Here is a 16,074-nt window from a genome sequence, read left to right on the forward strand (position 1 = left end):
TTTTGAGTAGTTTGGAGAACCGGTAAATACCACATCTGACTGGACCCGTCCCATCTATTCTATGCCTCCTGAGTCCCAGCTGATTGGGAGGAAATGGGGATTTTGCAGTATCCTTCCCCTGCCACGCCCACCAAGCTATGCCACACCCACAGAACTAGTAGTAAAAAATATTGGAATCCAACCACTGGCTCTGATGCTAAGGAGTTAGACATTCTACTCCCCCTCCCCACCTGGAAAGAACTGTTCCAACTGCCAGTTGCGTCACATTCAGTTATCTCCGTTCAAACTGGCAGACATTCCACTCCTTCACTCAGGAGCAGTCTGGGGCTCCTTACAGTACTAAATGTCAGTATCTCCAAAGAATCTATTGACAACAATTTATGGCATTTATAACTAGTTTTGCAATAGAACTGCAAAATTCTGGAGAATAGAAGAATCTCTTTAAAATTAGCTTATGTATGATGCATTATGTATTATGTATTTGCCATAGTTATCATAGCATCCTGGGGAATGTGTGATCCTCCCAGCCAACGTCTGACAGGGAAGTCAACGGGGGAAGCTGGATTCCCTTAGCAACTGCAAGATTTACTTAATGACCACAGTAGTAAAATAAAATTGGAAGTGACTCATTTAATGACTGCATTGCTTAGTGAAGAAGTTCTAGTTTCCTTAGGTAAATGCTGGCATTTTTCTATCATTGTAAAAGTTGCAAGACCTGGGGGGGCTTTCCCCCCCCCCCACGATGTAGCTCTCAAAATGTTTTATAACCCTATAACCCTTTTTCCTTGGAATTTTTTAAAAAACCAATAAAAATTTGAATAACAAAAGTTCTAATTTCAATTATGGTCTTAAGCCCAGGATTATTATTTATTTGAAAAACGTATATCCTACCTTCTCTTCATATAAAGAAAGTGTCTATATGCAGATTTAAGAAAAATGGACAACATATTTACCATAACCATGTATATAAGAATTGTTTTGATATGTGCTTATTTATTTGAAATGAAATCCTGTGATATTCAGCAGAGAAAGGAGCATAGAATTTCGGTCTTTCCTTGGTGGAAGGTCATTGGGAGGCTAAATTCTGGAGCACATAAGAAAATCTGTGCCACTGAGAGAAAAAAAAAAAGGCCAAAGTACAGAAATAACTGCTTGTTTAATCAGCATTTTTATGCTAGTTTAACAACCAGTTATATTTTGATGAAGAAACAGGTAAATGTACAAGAAATGAACTTTGGCATCTTCTATGGCAGGGTTTTGTCAACATCTGCATTATTAAACGCTATTCAGATTAGCATTTTTTTGCCCTACACGAGACATCTTACAGTCTTAAGTTAAAATTCTTAACAGATCTTGGCCTTGTACCTTTTATTGCTCTGCATGTAGAAATCATTCCTTTGAAGCCACTATTCATTTTTTTTTGTATTTGTATGTGCATGTATGTAAGGGACGTATTTGAAAGAGATGTATTTATAAAGAATGTATTGTATGTGTATGTATGTAAGGCATATATTTGTAAGGGATGTATTTGTATTTGTATGCGCATGTATGTAAGGGACGTATTTCAAAGAGATGTATTTGTATGTGCATGTATGTAAGGGATGTATTTGTATTTGTATGTGCATGTAAGCCGCAGGGACGTGCGGTCAGGGGAGGCAGGGCCTCCCCTCTCATCATGAAATAATATATAATAATAATAATAATAATAATATATATTTCCTCCCATCCCTTTTACACGGCTCCCGCTAAGCTCCGGTAAGGAGAAGAGCCTTTGGGGAGTGAAGAGGAAGAGGAGGGATGAGGAGGAGGTGTGTGCACGGGGCGGTGCTAGGAGGGTTCTCGGAAGCGCCAATTACCTTCCTGCCTCCGCTGTACTTTGCGCGCTCCTCGCGACTGCAATAGACGTCCAGAAGTGGCATGGGCTGTTGGGCTGGAAGCCCAAACCCCATTAGCCACAAAAGCCGCTTCTGGATGTATATTGCAGTCGCAAGGAGTGCACAAAGTCCAGCAGAGGCAGGAAGGTTCTCGTCATTCCCCAGTCGCTTTCGTGGCTTCGTCATCGACGAAGTCCAGGAGCGCCGACAACATTTCTGCCTCCGCTGGACTTCGTCTTGATGATGTCACCGCAGCTCCCGGGCACAGACGGACGGAGGTAGCCAGAGTGGCGCCGAGGCAGTCCGGTGGGCGAGCTACCGAGGATCAGGCTGCCTGATCCTCCATCGCTCGCTCACTCGCTCTTTCGTCCGCCCGGACTGCCTCGGCGTCACTCTGGCTACCTCCGTGCGACCGCGCCCAGCAGCTGCGGCGACGTCATCAAGATGAAGTGGCTTGGAGGCGAAGTGCTTTTCAGTGCTTTTCTGTGCGTCTGGCGTTTAGGTAGATAGCCGGATGTCCTAAACGCCAGACGCACAGAAAAGCACTGAAAAGCAGCTGCTGTTGGGGACCGCGGAGTGCGAGCCGGCGCAGCGCGCTCAGGAAGGCGGGAAATGGGATCAAGTGTGCTGGAGGCTGAGGCAGCCTCAGCCTCCAGCACACGTGGTCCCATTCCCCGCCTTCCTGATGACGTCACCAGCCTCACCAGCCATAAACCTCATCGCACGTCACTGATGTAAGGGATGTGGTGGCCCAGTGGCTAAGATGCTGAGCTTGTCGATCAGAAAGATCAGCAGTTCAGCGGTTTGAATCCCTAGTGCCACGTAACAGAATGAACTCCCGTTACTTGTCCCAGTTTCTGCCAACCTGGCAGTTCGAAAGCACGTAAAAATGCAAGGAGAAAAATAGGAACCACCTTTGGTGGGAAGGTAACAGTGTTCCGTGCGCCTTCGGCATTTAGTTATGCTGGCCACATGAGCATGGAGATGTCTTCGGACAGCACAGGCTCTTCGGCTTTGAAACGGAGATGAGCACCGCCCCCTAGAGTCAGGAACGGCTACCACATATGTGCGAGGGGAACCTTTACCTTTTTATGTGCATGTATTTTATCCATCAGATGGGTTGCAAATTTCTCTGCACAGTCCTGAAGGTAAAGTTGCCCATTCCTAAAAGCGCTCGAGTCACACAGAACAAGATTGCTGGGCATCTATTTGCAGATGCAACAAGGGAGGGAAATATTGCTGCTTTATCACCTTGACACAATATAGAGCTTAATAATGCCTCTAACCCATTAACACTCTGGCATTCCCCAGGGCATCTCTTTATCTGCTTTTCTTTCATTCTCTATAAGTAATAATAATAAAATAATAAATTTGGATTTATTAGCCGCTCCCTTTCCGGGCAGGACTCGGGGCGGCGTACACCAAGACATATATAAACATACATATATACAAAGACATACATGCACGGAGGAGGTAAAAGATTAAAACATTAAGACAAATTAAAACCATTAACAAATAAAAAATCCAATATACAATAAAAATTTAAAATTTAAAAAAGACAGTCAGGAGGAATATGAAAAGATTACGGTTGAGCCAGGCCGGATGATTGAAAGAGGTGGGTCTTCAACTGTACACGGAAGGAGCGGAGATCGGAAATAATCCTGATGTCACTGAGTAGTCCTCGACTTGCGACAATTGAGCCCAACGTTTCTGTGGCTAAGTGAGACAATTGGCTTTTGTCTCATTTTACGACGTTTCTTGCCACCGTTAAGTGAATCACAGCAACTGTTAACCTTAGTAACATGGTTGCTAAGTGAATCTGGCTTCCCCACTGACTTTGCTTATCAGAAGGTCACAAAAGGGGACCACATGACCCCAGGACACGGCATCATAAATTTGAACGTTCAAATTCGAAATGCAGATACTGGTTTGCACGCTTCACTAAGGATGACGCATGGAGAGACCAGGAGTACGGTTATGCCGTTCTTACTAAAATCTGTAATGACCTTTGTTTTATTACCGTTTAAAACCAGGTTACTTTTATTGCACCAGTCCACTAGGGCCTTCAGATGGTGTGGAGGGCTACCTGTAATCCATGTGTCTTCCTAGGTCTGCCTTTTACATATCAGTTGTGAACCGGTGTCATTCTCAGGAGTTCTTTCAGTATGACATTGTCAAAGGTTTCTGCTCAGCCAGGTGTGCAGATTTGTGCGCATGGCTAAGATAAGTGGCATCCATTTATGGTGCCACTTTATATAATCATTATACTTTAGTATTAGACTTAATATAACTGATTCATATGACTGGGTGCCACAAGCAGATGATCCTGGTTTCTTTTCTGAAAACACTTCTAAGGCATATAGAGCAAGGGCTAAAATTTCCCACCACCAACATACACACCAGGCAGGTTGAATTAAGGAGGACTAAATCCATTTAGGTTTACTTAAGCCTCTGTCATCACACAAATTGCAATTTTGCACCAAATGTACGACACACACAACCTAATTCTGACGTCTTCGTGGCTTTGGCTGGATGACACAGTATTTGCTCATAAAAGTATTGCACTTAGCAGCATACCTAAAAGTATTACTTTCAGTACTTATTTAAATGTACGGGCCACTAATTCTCCATGCATGAAATTACTCAGGCTCTGTCTCAGAATCAGGTGATTTGGGAATGCTCAGAAATTTCACTACAGCTGTATTCACAGCACATGCTTATCCACAGTTAATGATGGGTAATCTTAATTTTCGGGGTTGCCTCTAGCGTAGGCTAGAGAGCTGCCGCATCTGGGCTGTAAACACTCCAATAAAGGAGAATATTTGTAGCATCAGGGTTGAAATGAAGGATCCTCTCTGAGCTTAATTATTTTCTTGCAGCTGTTTCATGACCCAAATTGATGATGTTACCTAGTTTTGGTAATGAAATGTGTGCAAGAAAACAAGCTTAGCCCCCCCCCCCCCCCCCGGTAAACAGTTGAATGAGATGGTAATCCAGTTTCTTTCATTTCCTTGTTCCCATCTTGTACTGTAGCCGGCCGGATTTTGCAGCCCAGACTTGTGCGAAATTCCAGCAAGGATCCAACTCAGCTCGAGTAGCAAATACGCGCAGTTCCAGAAGAAGCCCGGCGTCCCGGACTCCTCCCTCCCCACGTCCATCTATTCGGGCCGATCCGTGTCTCCCCGTCGAGCTCAGCTCACAATGCCGCCGTGAGCGAACAAATGGGAAAGGCGGCGCCTGCGGCGCACTGGCGACGCGCGCTGGGGGCACCCTTTACGCGCGGCTTCGGCGGCAGATGCAGGGGAGGCGAGAGAGGCCGCGTTGTGTTGGGGAGCCAGCCGCCTGCCTGCCTGCCTGCCTGCCAGTCGCCCTTGAGTCAGACCACGCCAAGACGTGGCTCTCCGCCAGGAGCTACCCTGCGCAGGCAGCGCCTGCAGGCAGCGCCCGAGGCGCCCCGGCGTTGTCGAAGGAGTTAAGTGGGTGGAGCTGCGGGAGGCCAGGGAAAAAGGAGGCAGCTCGGAAGAGGCGCTGCCACTGAGCCCGGAGCGGGGTGTCCTTGTGGAGGCCGGCGAGCGAAGGAGAGAGCCGGAGACGCCGGCGCTTGGTTGCTGGTGTCGCCTCGCAGGCCCTCGTCCCCAGCATGGAGGCGGTGCTGGGCGCCTTCTTGCAGCTCCTGAGCTTCTGGTTCGCCCTGGCCTTCCTGCTCATCGTGCTGCCCTCCGTCTTCGGCTTGTCGCTGGGCATCTCGGAGTTCTACCTCCAGGTGCTGGTCAAGATCCTCGAGGTGAGTCGGGGGGGGGGGCTTCCTCGGAGGGGTGTGCCTGGAGGTCGGCGCAAGGCGCAGCTTATCTCTCCCTCTCCCCTTCCCCAACTCCCGCGCCTCGACTTCATGATTAAGCCGGGCGACGACGCCCCATCGGCAGGGGATGATGGGGAGTGTTGTCAGGAGCGTGGAAGGAAAGATTGGCCAAAAGTGCGCTTTAGCTGCTCTCGCAAACCTCTCCAAAGGCTGACCTTTCCCGCATGATTCAGCGATCTCTTAGGCGGCGGAGGGAGGCGAGACCCACGTCGTCCCCCCTCTCCACACACATCTTAAGGGGGTCCTGGGCCTTGCCAGGGGAGGGGATCGCGGCCGGGTTGGGATCTGGAGAATGGAGCCCACCGCGTAAAGGAGAGGAAACTGCGGGAGCGAGGTTGTTTTGGTTTGCAAACCAGCCTGGGACGAACCGCAGTCCCTTTGCGTTGCTCCCAGAGGACTTTAAAGGACTTGTTAAAAGAAAAAAAATTCCACCCCTTCAGTACGGAATCCGCTCTCGAGGGATTATATTTCTTAGGCCAAAGCCTTTCCCGGGAAAGCGGTCTAGGCAGGTGGAAGAATTGGGCGCATTTTGGGGTGGGAAGCTGGGCGCTTTTCAAATAAAGACGCCTGCCAAAAAATTTGGGTTGTGCCCAGGGCAAGGCTGCCTTGTTACATCTCGAAAGCATTTCATCTGGGCTAGCTGGTTTAGGGCATTTTAAGGAGTTAGGGTCAGGCTAGGCCAGCGGTGTGCAAACTTGAGAACTTTTAAGATTTATGGACTTTAACTCCTGGGAGTTGAAGTCCATAAGTCTTAAAGTTCCCAAGTTTGGACACCCTTGTGCTTGGCTTTTGATTGTTTTAATTTTGTTTATGACCACCTGAAATATTTGCTGCTTTGCTTTTGGGCGGTTGTCCAGGAGTTTAAAAAACAGGTGCAGAATTGTTGTTTTCCTCTTTGAAAAGTTAAGTAAGGCAATCCACTGCTTTAAGAAGAACCCTGCTGGGAAATGCATGGTGAATCCACTGCAACCACACAGATGCAAACAAGCACAAGTAGTATCCCACACTTGTGTGAGTTGTTTGAAATTGGCATTGTAGATGGTGCTGCATGGATGAAGTTGTTTGCCTCCTGTAAAGATTGGCAACCTAGACTTCTATTTAAAGGACTGCATCCAATGGAAAATGTGCATGGGTTAGAAGGACGCAGGTGACCTTCACTATAGTATAGTTTATTAAATTTATGTTATTGCCTACCTGGCTGATGGGACTATGGGTGGCGTACAATAAAGCAAAGAAAGCAAATCTTAAATAACCATTAAAATAACATAAAATTAACATAAAATATAATAAATCTCATAGTGAGAGAATGCACCAAAATCTCACAATACAACCATTTTGTGGGCTCCTTATTACCATGGGATTCTCACCTGCTATACTGTGTGTGTGTGTGTGAGTGTGTGTGTATACATACAGAGAGAGGGAAGGAGGGAGAGAGATTTCTGGAAGAACAGTAGGGTCAGGCTAAATGCTAATCTCACCTCAGGTGGGTTGGGGGGGAGGGCATCGGTGTTCTACAGGGCAGGTGTAGTGCAGAAAAAGTCCCATGTCCTGCATCCCTTCAGACAGAAGTCTTTAGCAGATAGGATCCACAACATACTGCTTACTAGATCTGATGGATAGGTAAATATAACCAAGGAGAGAGGTCCCCTCTTCCCCAAAATAACCTGACCCCATGCCATTTGGGGTCATCAAAGATGAAAACAAGCATCTTGAATTGAACCCAGAAGCAAACTGGGAGCCAATGCAGCTTGCAGAACAGAAGTGTCATGTAGCTTTTTGTTGCTAGGAACACACATAACTCCCATTTCACTTTGCATGTGTTGAAGTTTCCAGACACACTTCAAGGGCAGCCCCAAGTATGGTATGCTTCGGTACTCCATTCCGGAGGTCACGAGGGCATGAGGGCAACTCTGAGATTAATGCAGAAAAATGAATATAATTTCCCCCTGTTGCAATCCGTAGTTTACAAGAGTTCATCGAAATGCAGTAAAGAATATACAAGAATGACAGAAATTTTGTTTGAAAAGCACCACTGCAATGTAGGAAAAATATTTATGCCTCATACCTGGATTATCTTGGCCACTATACAATATATTGTGGAGGCTACCCTGATGTCAACTGGGCGCACGTACAAAAACCAGCAATGTGATCTGACCCTTTGGCCATTCCCCGCTCCACCCTCTTCCCACAGTCCATGGTGGAAGGTTTCTGTGGGACATACCAATTGATTTCATGATTTGACATTTTAGCATCAAGTCAGCTCTTAGTTTAGAATCCATATACTTTATAATAACTAGGTTGATTATATTTACTTCCAAATTTATTTGTAATGAAGTTCAGATGTCTTCTCACGGTCAGGAAGTCTGCACTGATGGTGTCAACTATGTTTTATTCACAAGAGGCCACATCATCTACTTCTGAATGTATTTGTAATGAAATTCAGGTTTCTTCTCATCCTATGAAAGTTTGTGGTGTTGGTGTCAACTGGCTATGCTTTGTTCAAGAGAGACCATGCCATGGTCTGCATTGATGGGTACACTTCCTTTCAATGGGGTGTCTTTATAGCCGGAATGGTGATTTATAAACTTTCCTTGGACAGACAGTTTTTTCTTGATTGCTTTTCTTGAATATTTTTAGAGTGCTTTCTAGAGTGCTTTTGGAGTTTTTTCTTGGTTGCTTTTCTTGAATATTTTAGAGTGCTTGAAGATAGGGCTTCTGTTTCAAAATCCAGGTATGATAAAGAGTTCACCTTGTTCCTAGTAAAAAAAAACAAAAAACAAAAACCCAGGAATTTGGTAGTACTATTTCTGACTAATAAATAATGTGATTTTGGGATCTTCTGTAAGGTCCATGTATTGTACAGGTCTGAAAGGAAAGACGATTACATTCAGCCAACATATTTTGACCTTTGTTTCTTTCTTGTCTTGCGAAATATATTACCTTTGAGTTTTTCATACAGATACTTGGGTTGCTGTTATGTAATATTTCCAGATGCTGCTGATGCAAGAATCCCTTTCAACTGGGAATAACAATATACTTTGTCTTTTTCCTGCAATCTCACAGATGAGGAAAACCTCTGATTAAAATTGGAAAGATAACACACATTTGCTTTCCTATTAAATCTGATATCGGTTTTGATTCACAGCCTTTCTCTTTGAAGTTCGAGGCTGGCTACATGCTCAACCTTTATAAAATACACAGTCTTCTCAAAATAAATAAAATCTGTTGGGAAACGGAATTGTTCCATTGTTTAATTTCCAGATGTCTTGTTCTGATGAGATAGAATAATTCCCAGGGTGACTTATTCTCCAAATAGAAAGGTAGAATATCTGGAGAAAATTGAGTTTCCTTCATAGGGAATACCTCTTTGTCTTTATATTTTCAATGAAAATAGCTACTTCTCTGCTGCAGTGTTCCTTAAACTCCCTCTGGGGAACCCTTTCCAATTTTGAAGATTATGGAGGATTCCCAAAGTGCTTTTATTTGAGAGTCAGGGTGATCGATATTGACTGCATTAAAAGTTAAAATTGTGTGTCAGGTTTCTGAAAGATGCCCTAATTATGAGTTGACATGGTGCAGTTTTAGAATACAGGCTGTCTTCGATTTATGATCACGATGGAGGCCAGAATTTCTGTTGCTAAGCAGAAGTGAGTTGTGCCCCATTTTTGCCACAATTGTTAGGCGAATCACTGTAGTTCTTAAGTGAATTTTGCAGTTGTTAAGGCTTACCCTCCCATTGATTTAGTTCGTTGGAAGACAGCTGGGGAAGGTTACAGATAGTGATCACATGACCTCGGAACATTGCAACTGTCATAAATACATGCCAGTTGCCAAGCGGCCTAATTTTGGTCCCATGACCTCAGGGATGCCACAAAAGTCATACGTATGAAAGCCGGTCATCAGATACATTTTTCAGTGCCGTTGTAACTTCAGTCACTAAATGAATGGTTGTAAACTGAGGACTACCTATATTTTATTTTTGAATATTTCCATTATGGTGGTACAGTATAGGCCAGTGATGGCGAACCTTTTTCGGCTCGGGTGCCAAAAGCACGTTTTCCAACTTTCAGTGGGTCCAGTAGGTCTGTTTTTCGCCCTCCCAAGGCTCCAGAGGTTTTCTAGGAGCTTGGGGAGCGCGAAAAACGGCCAAAAATCAAGGTCGAAAATCAGCTGACAGGGCAACACCTCACATGCCCTCAGAAATGGCTCCACGTGCCACAGGTTCGCAGGTATAGGTATATGTGAAATGAACACAACTGCACATTCTTCATCAAGGGAAAATGACTGAGACGGTCATTGGACCATGTGACTGGTCAGGTGTCCCTCCTGCTGCCCCTCTCCATCCAAGTCTTCTGGTCAGTTAGGACTTCCCCTGCTAGTACTGTGGCCCCATCCATCCAATGCAAATGGCAGGTGTGGCCAATTGCCATTGTCAGGGAATTGCATAGCACAGTGATGGCGAACCTATGGTATGCATGCCACAGGTGGCACGTGGAGCCATTTGTCGGAGCATGCGAGGCGCTGCCCTTTCAGCTGGCCAGTGTGCATGTGCACGCTGGGCAGCTGAGTTCACCCTTTTTTAAAGCCATTTTTTGCCCTCCCCAGGCTCCAGAGGCTTTATAGGAGCCTGGGGAGGGCAAAAAGAACCCCCTGGAGGCCCTCCGAAGGCTTCATGAGCTTCCCTGAAACCTCCGGAGCACAAAAACCCGGCCCTACGGGCAAACCGGAAGTTTGGGAACAGGCTTCCAGTTTTGCTCGGAGGGTCATTTTGAGTGCTCCGGAGGCTTCAGGGAAGCTCATGAAGCCTTCGGAGGGCCTCCAGGGGGTTCTTTTTGCCCTCCCCAGGCTGATGAGATGGCCTTGGAGAATGTTAAGAAACTCTGTCCTATAACTTCTTCCTTTTTGTCCCTTGTCACTAATTCAATTTCTAGTAAAATGGGTCAAGGAACTGTGTACACTATTACTTTTAGTCTTGTTTCGTAATACTAGAAAATTGTCTTGCTTTCTCATGCTCCACCACTGAAGAATGCTTGTGGTGTAAGCTTTCCAATTAGCCTTCTATCCTTCCTGTGGTTGACACCCAAAATTTTGCATCCTTTATAATATGAGTCAAACAGAATTCATGCCTAGAAACTGGTGTAGGCTGTGTAGTAGTAACTTTGTTTTTGGAATATCTTTTATTGGAGAGCTTAATAATTTGAAGAGATAATGCAAACTGAAACCAGAAAGAGAAAAGAAAGTAGAAAGAATTTTTATTCTATAAAAACATAGAGCGCAAAAAATAAAAATGTTTAAAGAAGAGACTCACAATTGTCTTTGCAACAAGTACAGGCAAATTTATTATCTACACCCTACAAAATTACTCTACCTACATAATTTATTTCCTCTCATAAAATACAGCACCCATTTCACTAATCCCCAAATTATTATTGTTTCTGTCCAAGTATCATCAAAAAGCTGGTAGAAGGTTTCCAGAATTTTATAGAAGTATTTCTTATATTAAACTTACTTTAAAGTCAGTTTTATATTCCTCTTTTTCCTTCTGATAGTCTTGATCGTTAAATCATCCAGGTGCTGTTGTAGAATTGAATCTCCGTTTAGATTTGCAAGAAATCCTCGATTTACAACCATTTGTTTAGTGATCGCATGAAATTACAGCGGCACTGAGAAAAGTGACTTAGGACCGTTTTTCATATTTACAATCGTTGCAGCATCCCCATGGCCACATGATCAAAATGTGGAAGCTTGGAACTGGTTCATATTTATGTACTGTCCCGGGGTCATGGATCACTTTTTGCAACCTTCTGAAAAGCAGAGTCGATGGGGAATCCAGATTCATTTAACAGCTGTGTTAACTGCAGTGATTCACTTAACAACTGTCGCAAAAAAAGATAGTAAAATGGGGCAAAGTTCACTTGACAACTGTCTTGCTTAACAACAGAAATTTTGGGGTCAATTGTGGTCATAGGCCGAGGACAACCTGTAGTTTATATCACAAGTCAAAAGATTTCTTTAAGGCAGGGGTGTCCAAACTTGGGAACTTTAAGACTTGTGGACTTCAACTCCCAGAATTCCCCAGCCAGCATGGCTGGCTGGGGAATTCTGGGAGTTGAAGTCCACAAGTCTTAAAGTTCCCAAGTTTGGACACCCCTGCTTTAAGGCTTTAGAAATCTCCTTTTCCAAGTCCAATGATGTCAATTTTGTCCAGGCCATTTTCCATCCCTTGGATTATTATCATTTGCATTTCCACTTTCATTGTCGTCTCTGTCTTACACTCCACGATTCCTTTATTTTCCAATGTTTTTACATCAGTTGGAATTTGTTTCTCATTTTCCATCCTGAGAGTATACAAATTGTTCCATGTTGTTTTATTGCTATTTCTCCTCTAGATTCTTCTTCGAAAAGTGTATTTCACATTTTTTGCTGGTTTATTGGAAGGGCTGGAATGTGTGTGTGTGTGTGTGTGTGTGTGTGTGTGTGTGTGTGAGACCCTGTGCCCCCCTCCCCCCCTCCCAGGATTTCTAAAGTTTTCCATAATGAAAGTTAGGTCTCAACTTTCTAATGTACGTTGTTCTTGCGATTCATTAAACTTGTTTTCCTGCTTAGGCTAAAAGTGATTTTCAAAATGTAAATACAGCTCACCTGGGTTGTTCCCTCTTTGGTATAAAATAACAGAACGCCCCATCTTAGCAAACACATATGCAAATGAATGGTTTGATGAACTGCAGTCATTTCCTATTTTGAAACGCTTCCAGTAGTAACTTTTCAGTAGCAATTTAATTGACAATCAGTTTTAGAAAGAAGAAAAAAACATACTATAATACTGGTAGTCCTTGACTTATGAGCACAATTTGGACCAGAATTGCCATTGCTAAATGAGTCAGTTGTTAGATGCCACAGTTTTTAAGTGAATCAGGTGGTTATCCAGGTGCTCCCGTTGACTTGGCTTGTTGGAAGCTGATTGGAAAAGTCATATGGCTGATCATATGACCCAGGGAGGCTGCTGTCATTGGAAATATGTGTCGATTGCCAAGCACCAACTTTTGATCACATGACATTAGGGACGCTGCAGCCATGTGAGTGCAAAAATAAAAAAAATATTTTTCCCCATGCTACTCTGTACCTTCAAATGGTTGCTAAACGAATGGCTTTAATCAAGGTAAGTGCAGAGAGATTTAAAAAATAATAATTACTAGATTTAAATAAGCAACAAAATTGCAGCAAATTTAAATTGGAGAAATGTACAGTATGACCGGTCAGTATGACCAGCTAAGAATAAACCTCATTTGATTCGGTTTTTATTTTTTATGGTGCAAATGGTTGCTAAAGGAGGTAGTTGCCAATCAAGACTTCATGATATGGGAATGACAGGTAGTTCTTGACTTACAACAGTTCACTTAATGTCCGCTCAAAGTTACAATGGCACTGAACGCTTATGACCATTTGTCACACTTACTACTGTTGCAGCGTCCCCATGGTCACTGAACAAAATTCAAATGCTTAGCAATTGACTCATATTTATGACGGTTACAGTGTCCTGGGGTCATGTGATCAGAATTGTGACCTTCTCACAAGCAAAGTCAATGGGAAGCCAGATTCACTTTAACAACCGTGTTACTAAATAACTGCAGTTCACTCAACAACTGTGGCAAGAAAGGTAAAGTGGGGCAAACTTCACTTAACAACTGTCTCGCTTAGCAACAGAAATGTTCAGCTCAGTTGTGGTTCCAAGTTGAGAACAACCTGTAGTCTTGTTCTCCCTTTTTGCCTCTTTTCATTTGACTTACCATGCATCTGTTAAAAAACTGGAGATGGCATGAATATTATTTTGTAATCTTATTTGGGCCTAACAAAGGTACCGTTTTCATGTTGACTTTGGATTCTTTAATTTACTGAACGGGGTGAGCTCCCGTTTCTTGTCCCAGCTTCTGCCAACCTAGCAGTTTGAAAGCATGTAAAAATGCAAGTAAAAAAAAAATAGGAACCACCTTTGGTGGGAAGATAACAGCTCTCCGTGCGTCTTAGGCGTATAGTCATGCTGGCCACATGACCACAGAGATGTCTTTGGACAGCGCTGGCTCTTCGACTTTGTAACGGAGATGAGCACCGCCCCCTAAAGTCGGGAACAACTAGCGCATATGTACGAGGGGAGCCTTTACCTTTTCATGTAATACACGTTCCTGTGCCTTGCTTTGCTCTTAAGCTGATGTTTTAATTTTATAATTACAAAAAGGAGATTTCAGTTTTATTCCACGTCTGATTTATTGGTTGGTTGGAACGATGTTCTAGGACAATGTTTCTCAAACTTGGCAACTTTAGAAGGTATAGGCATTACGTCCCAGAAGTTCAGAGCCAGGTTGAGAAATGTGGATCTAGATAGTCTGGAATAAGACATTCCTTAAGCCAAAAAAAAAGAGGAGTTGCTTGATTGTGGCTTTCTGTGTAGGGTGAACCACCATAGCAGGGAGCTTTTTCCTATGCTACTTGGTTATGTTGGGTTTCAACTTTTACCACTACTTTGCGGTGTGGAAATTCTTGGATTTGTTCTTCTCAGTACAGTACATGACACTAAGTCATATTAGCTCTAATGCGGCATTTGGTTTAACTATGGTTAAAGCTATAGTTGATGAGGTATGCAAATCCAGCCGTGTTTTCTGGGATTTATAGCAGTGCATGAACAGATACCTAGTAGTCATGCTTAACCAAGGTATGTATGGGCTTGAATTCATGGTGAAATCTTGGTTATTCTCATTGTGTGGATGTTTTATAAAGCCTTTGAAGATATGATTGGTTTTCCAAGTCTTAGGTAAGACAGATGGAGCTCCTTGCAACCATTCATTTATAGTGAATTTATCTTCTCTGATTTTTTTTCCAAATAGTGGGCCACACTCCGAATTCAGAAGGGAATCCGAAGAGAACAAAAACAGTTATCCCATACTTCAAGTGGTAAGTTGCTTGATTACAGCTTTAAACGATAGATAACGGTATAATAATAATAACAATAACAATAATAATCTGAAAGAATTCTCCCAAATGTCAGTTTAACATAGTATTTTTTTCGTAGTTCAGAGAAATAAAAACCCGAGAAATGCTTAACCGTGGCTACTTGAAAATGAATGGACTTCAATTCCCAATATTCCTCAGCCAGCCAGCTCCCGGGAATTCTGGGAGTTGAAGTCCACATGTCTTCCAGTGGCCAAAACTGGGAAACACTGCTTTATTCAGTACTGCTGAATATTTGGTAAATAGGGACCTCGGTGCTATATATTATCCATCTTCAGTTCTATCAAACTATAAAAGATTGAATATTTCATCTGTAAAATATTTAATAGCTCTCCTGGCCACAATTGCCAATGGGGGCTTGGTATCTGCATGACCTTTTAACAATATCAGACATTTAACTAGTCTCATTTAACCAAATTTGGTGATCTAGAATAATTCTCTAGATGTGAAAAGATGATTTTAAAAAATCATAGGAAGAAATTTGGCTGAGTCTAATAACGAACTCCCTGTCAATTGGATTCAAAAGTTTCCAATTTTGCAGTTATTGCACTTAACATTTACACTACAACTAATTCTGGTCTTAGCACTTAAACTTATATACCGCTTCATAGTGGTTTTACAGCCCTCTCTAAGCGGTTTACAGAGTCAGCTTATTACCCTCAACAATCTGGGCCCTCATTTTACCAACCTCGGAAGGATGGAAGGCTGAGTCAACCTTGAGCTGGTGAGATTTGAACTGCTGAAGTGCAGCTAGCAGTCAGCTAAAGTAACCTGCAGTACTGCACTCTAACCACTGCACCACCTTGGCTCTTAAGTCTGATATAGACACGTGCCTTATGATCTGAATAAGGTACTATCACTAGGTCTTTCCATCAAAATAGATAGCTGATCTTTGCTAATATAGCGGTGGATAGAATTTTTTTAGTAGGATTGGGGAAACTTCAATTACTTATTCAGCAACATATTTTTTCTTGCTTTTGGATTGGCTGATCTCATACGACTGTTGTAGGAATAAAAGAAGTGGAATGCATTGTTATAAGTTGTAATTGTATTTTTTTTCTTTAACTAAAGCACTTAATGTAGCCATCTCAGCTCATTCCATCAGCTAATCATCTATTGTAAAATTTAAAGCATCTTTTAATTTTTTATTAAATTTAAAAATAAAAAAATATTTTTTTTTAAATTTTAATTAAAGCATCTTTTTGTGCATAAAAGCATTCTTGCTGATGTCAGCCTATATAAGTTCCAAATTCCACATTTTTTCAAGGTTTTTTTTGTCCATTAGGACTAAAAGAAAAGCTTCTGGTTTTATCTTTATATTTAAGAACCTTCTGTATT

General features: G+C 42.9%; 1 protein-coding gene across 1 annotated transcript in view; it reads left to right on the plus strand.

Moving 5' to 3' along the window:
* The first annotated feature begins 5,044 nt into the window (after positions 1 to 5,044).
* Positions 5,045 to 16,074, plus strand: part of GPAT3 (glycerol-3-phosphate acyltransferase 3) — a 36,393-nt gene continuing 25,363 nt past the window's right edge. Inside the window, exons 1-2 of the mRNA XM_081959814.1 lie at positions 5,045 to 5,658; positions 14,613 to 14,679. Coding sequence (XP_081815940.1) covers positions 5,515 to 5,658; positions 14,613 to 14,679 — 211 coding nt within the window. The 5' untranslated portion in view covers positions 5,045 to 5,514. The remainder of the gene's footprint in view (positions 5,659 to 14,612; positions 14,680 to 16,074) is intronic.

Source organism: Natrix helvetica (genome assembly GCF_964273705.1).
Source record: "Natrix helvetica genome assembly, chromosome: 7".
NCBI classification, from domain to species: domain Eukaryota; kingdom Metazoa; phylum Chordata; class Lepidosauria; order Squamata; family Natricidae; genus Natrix; species Natrix helvetica.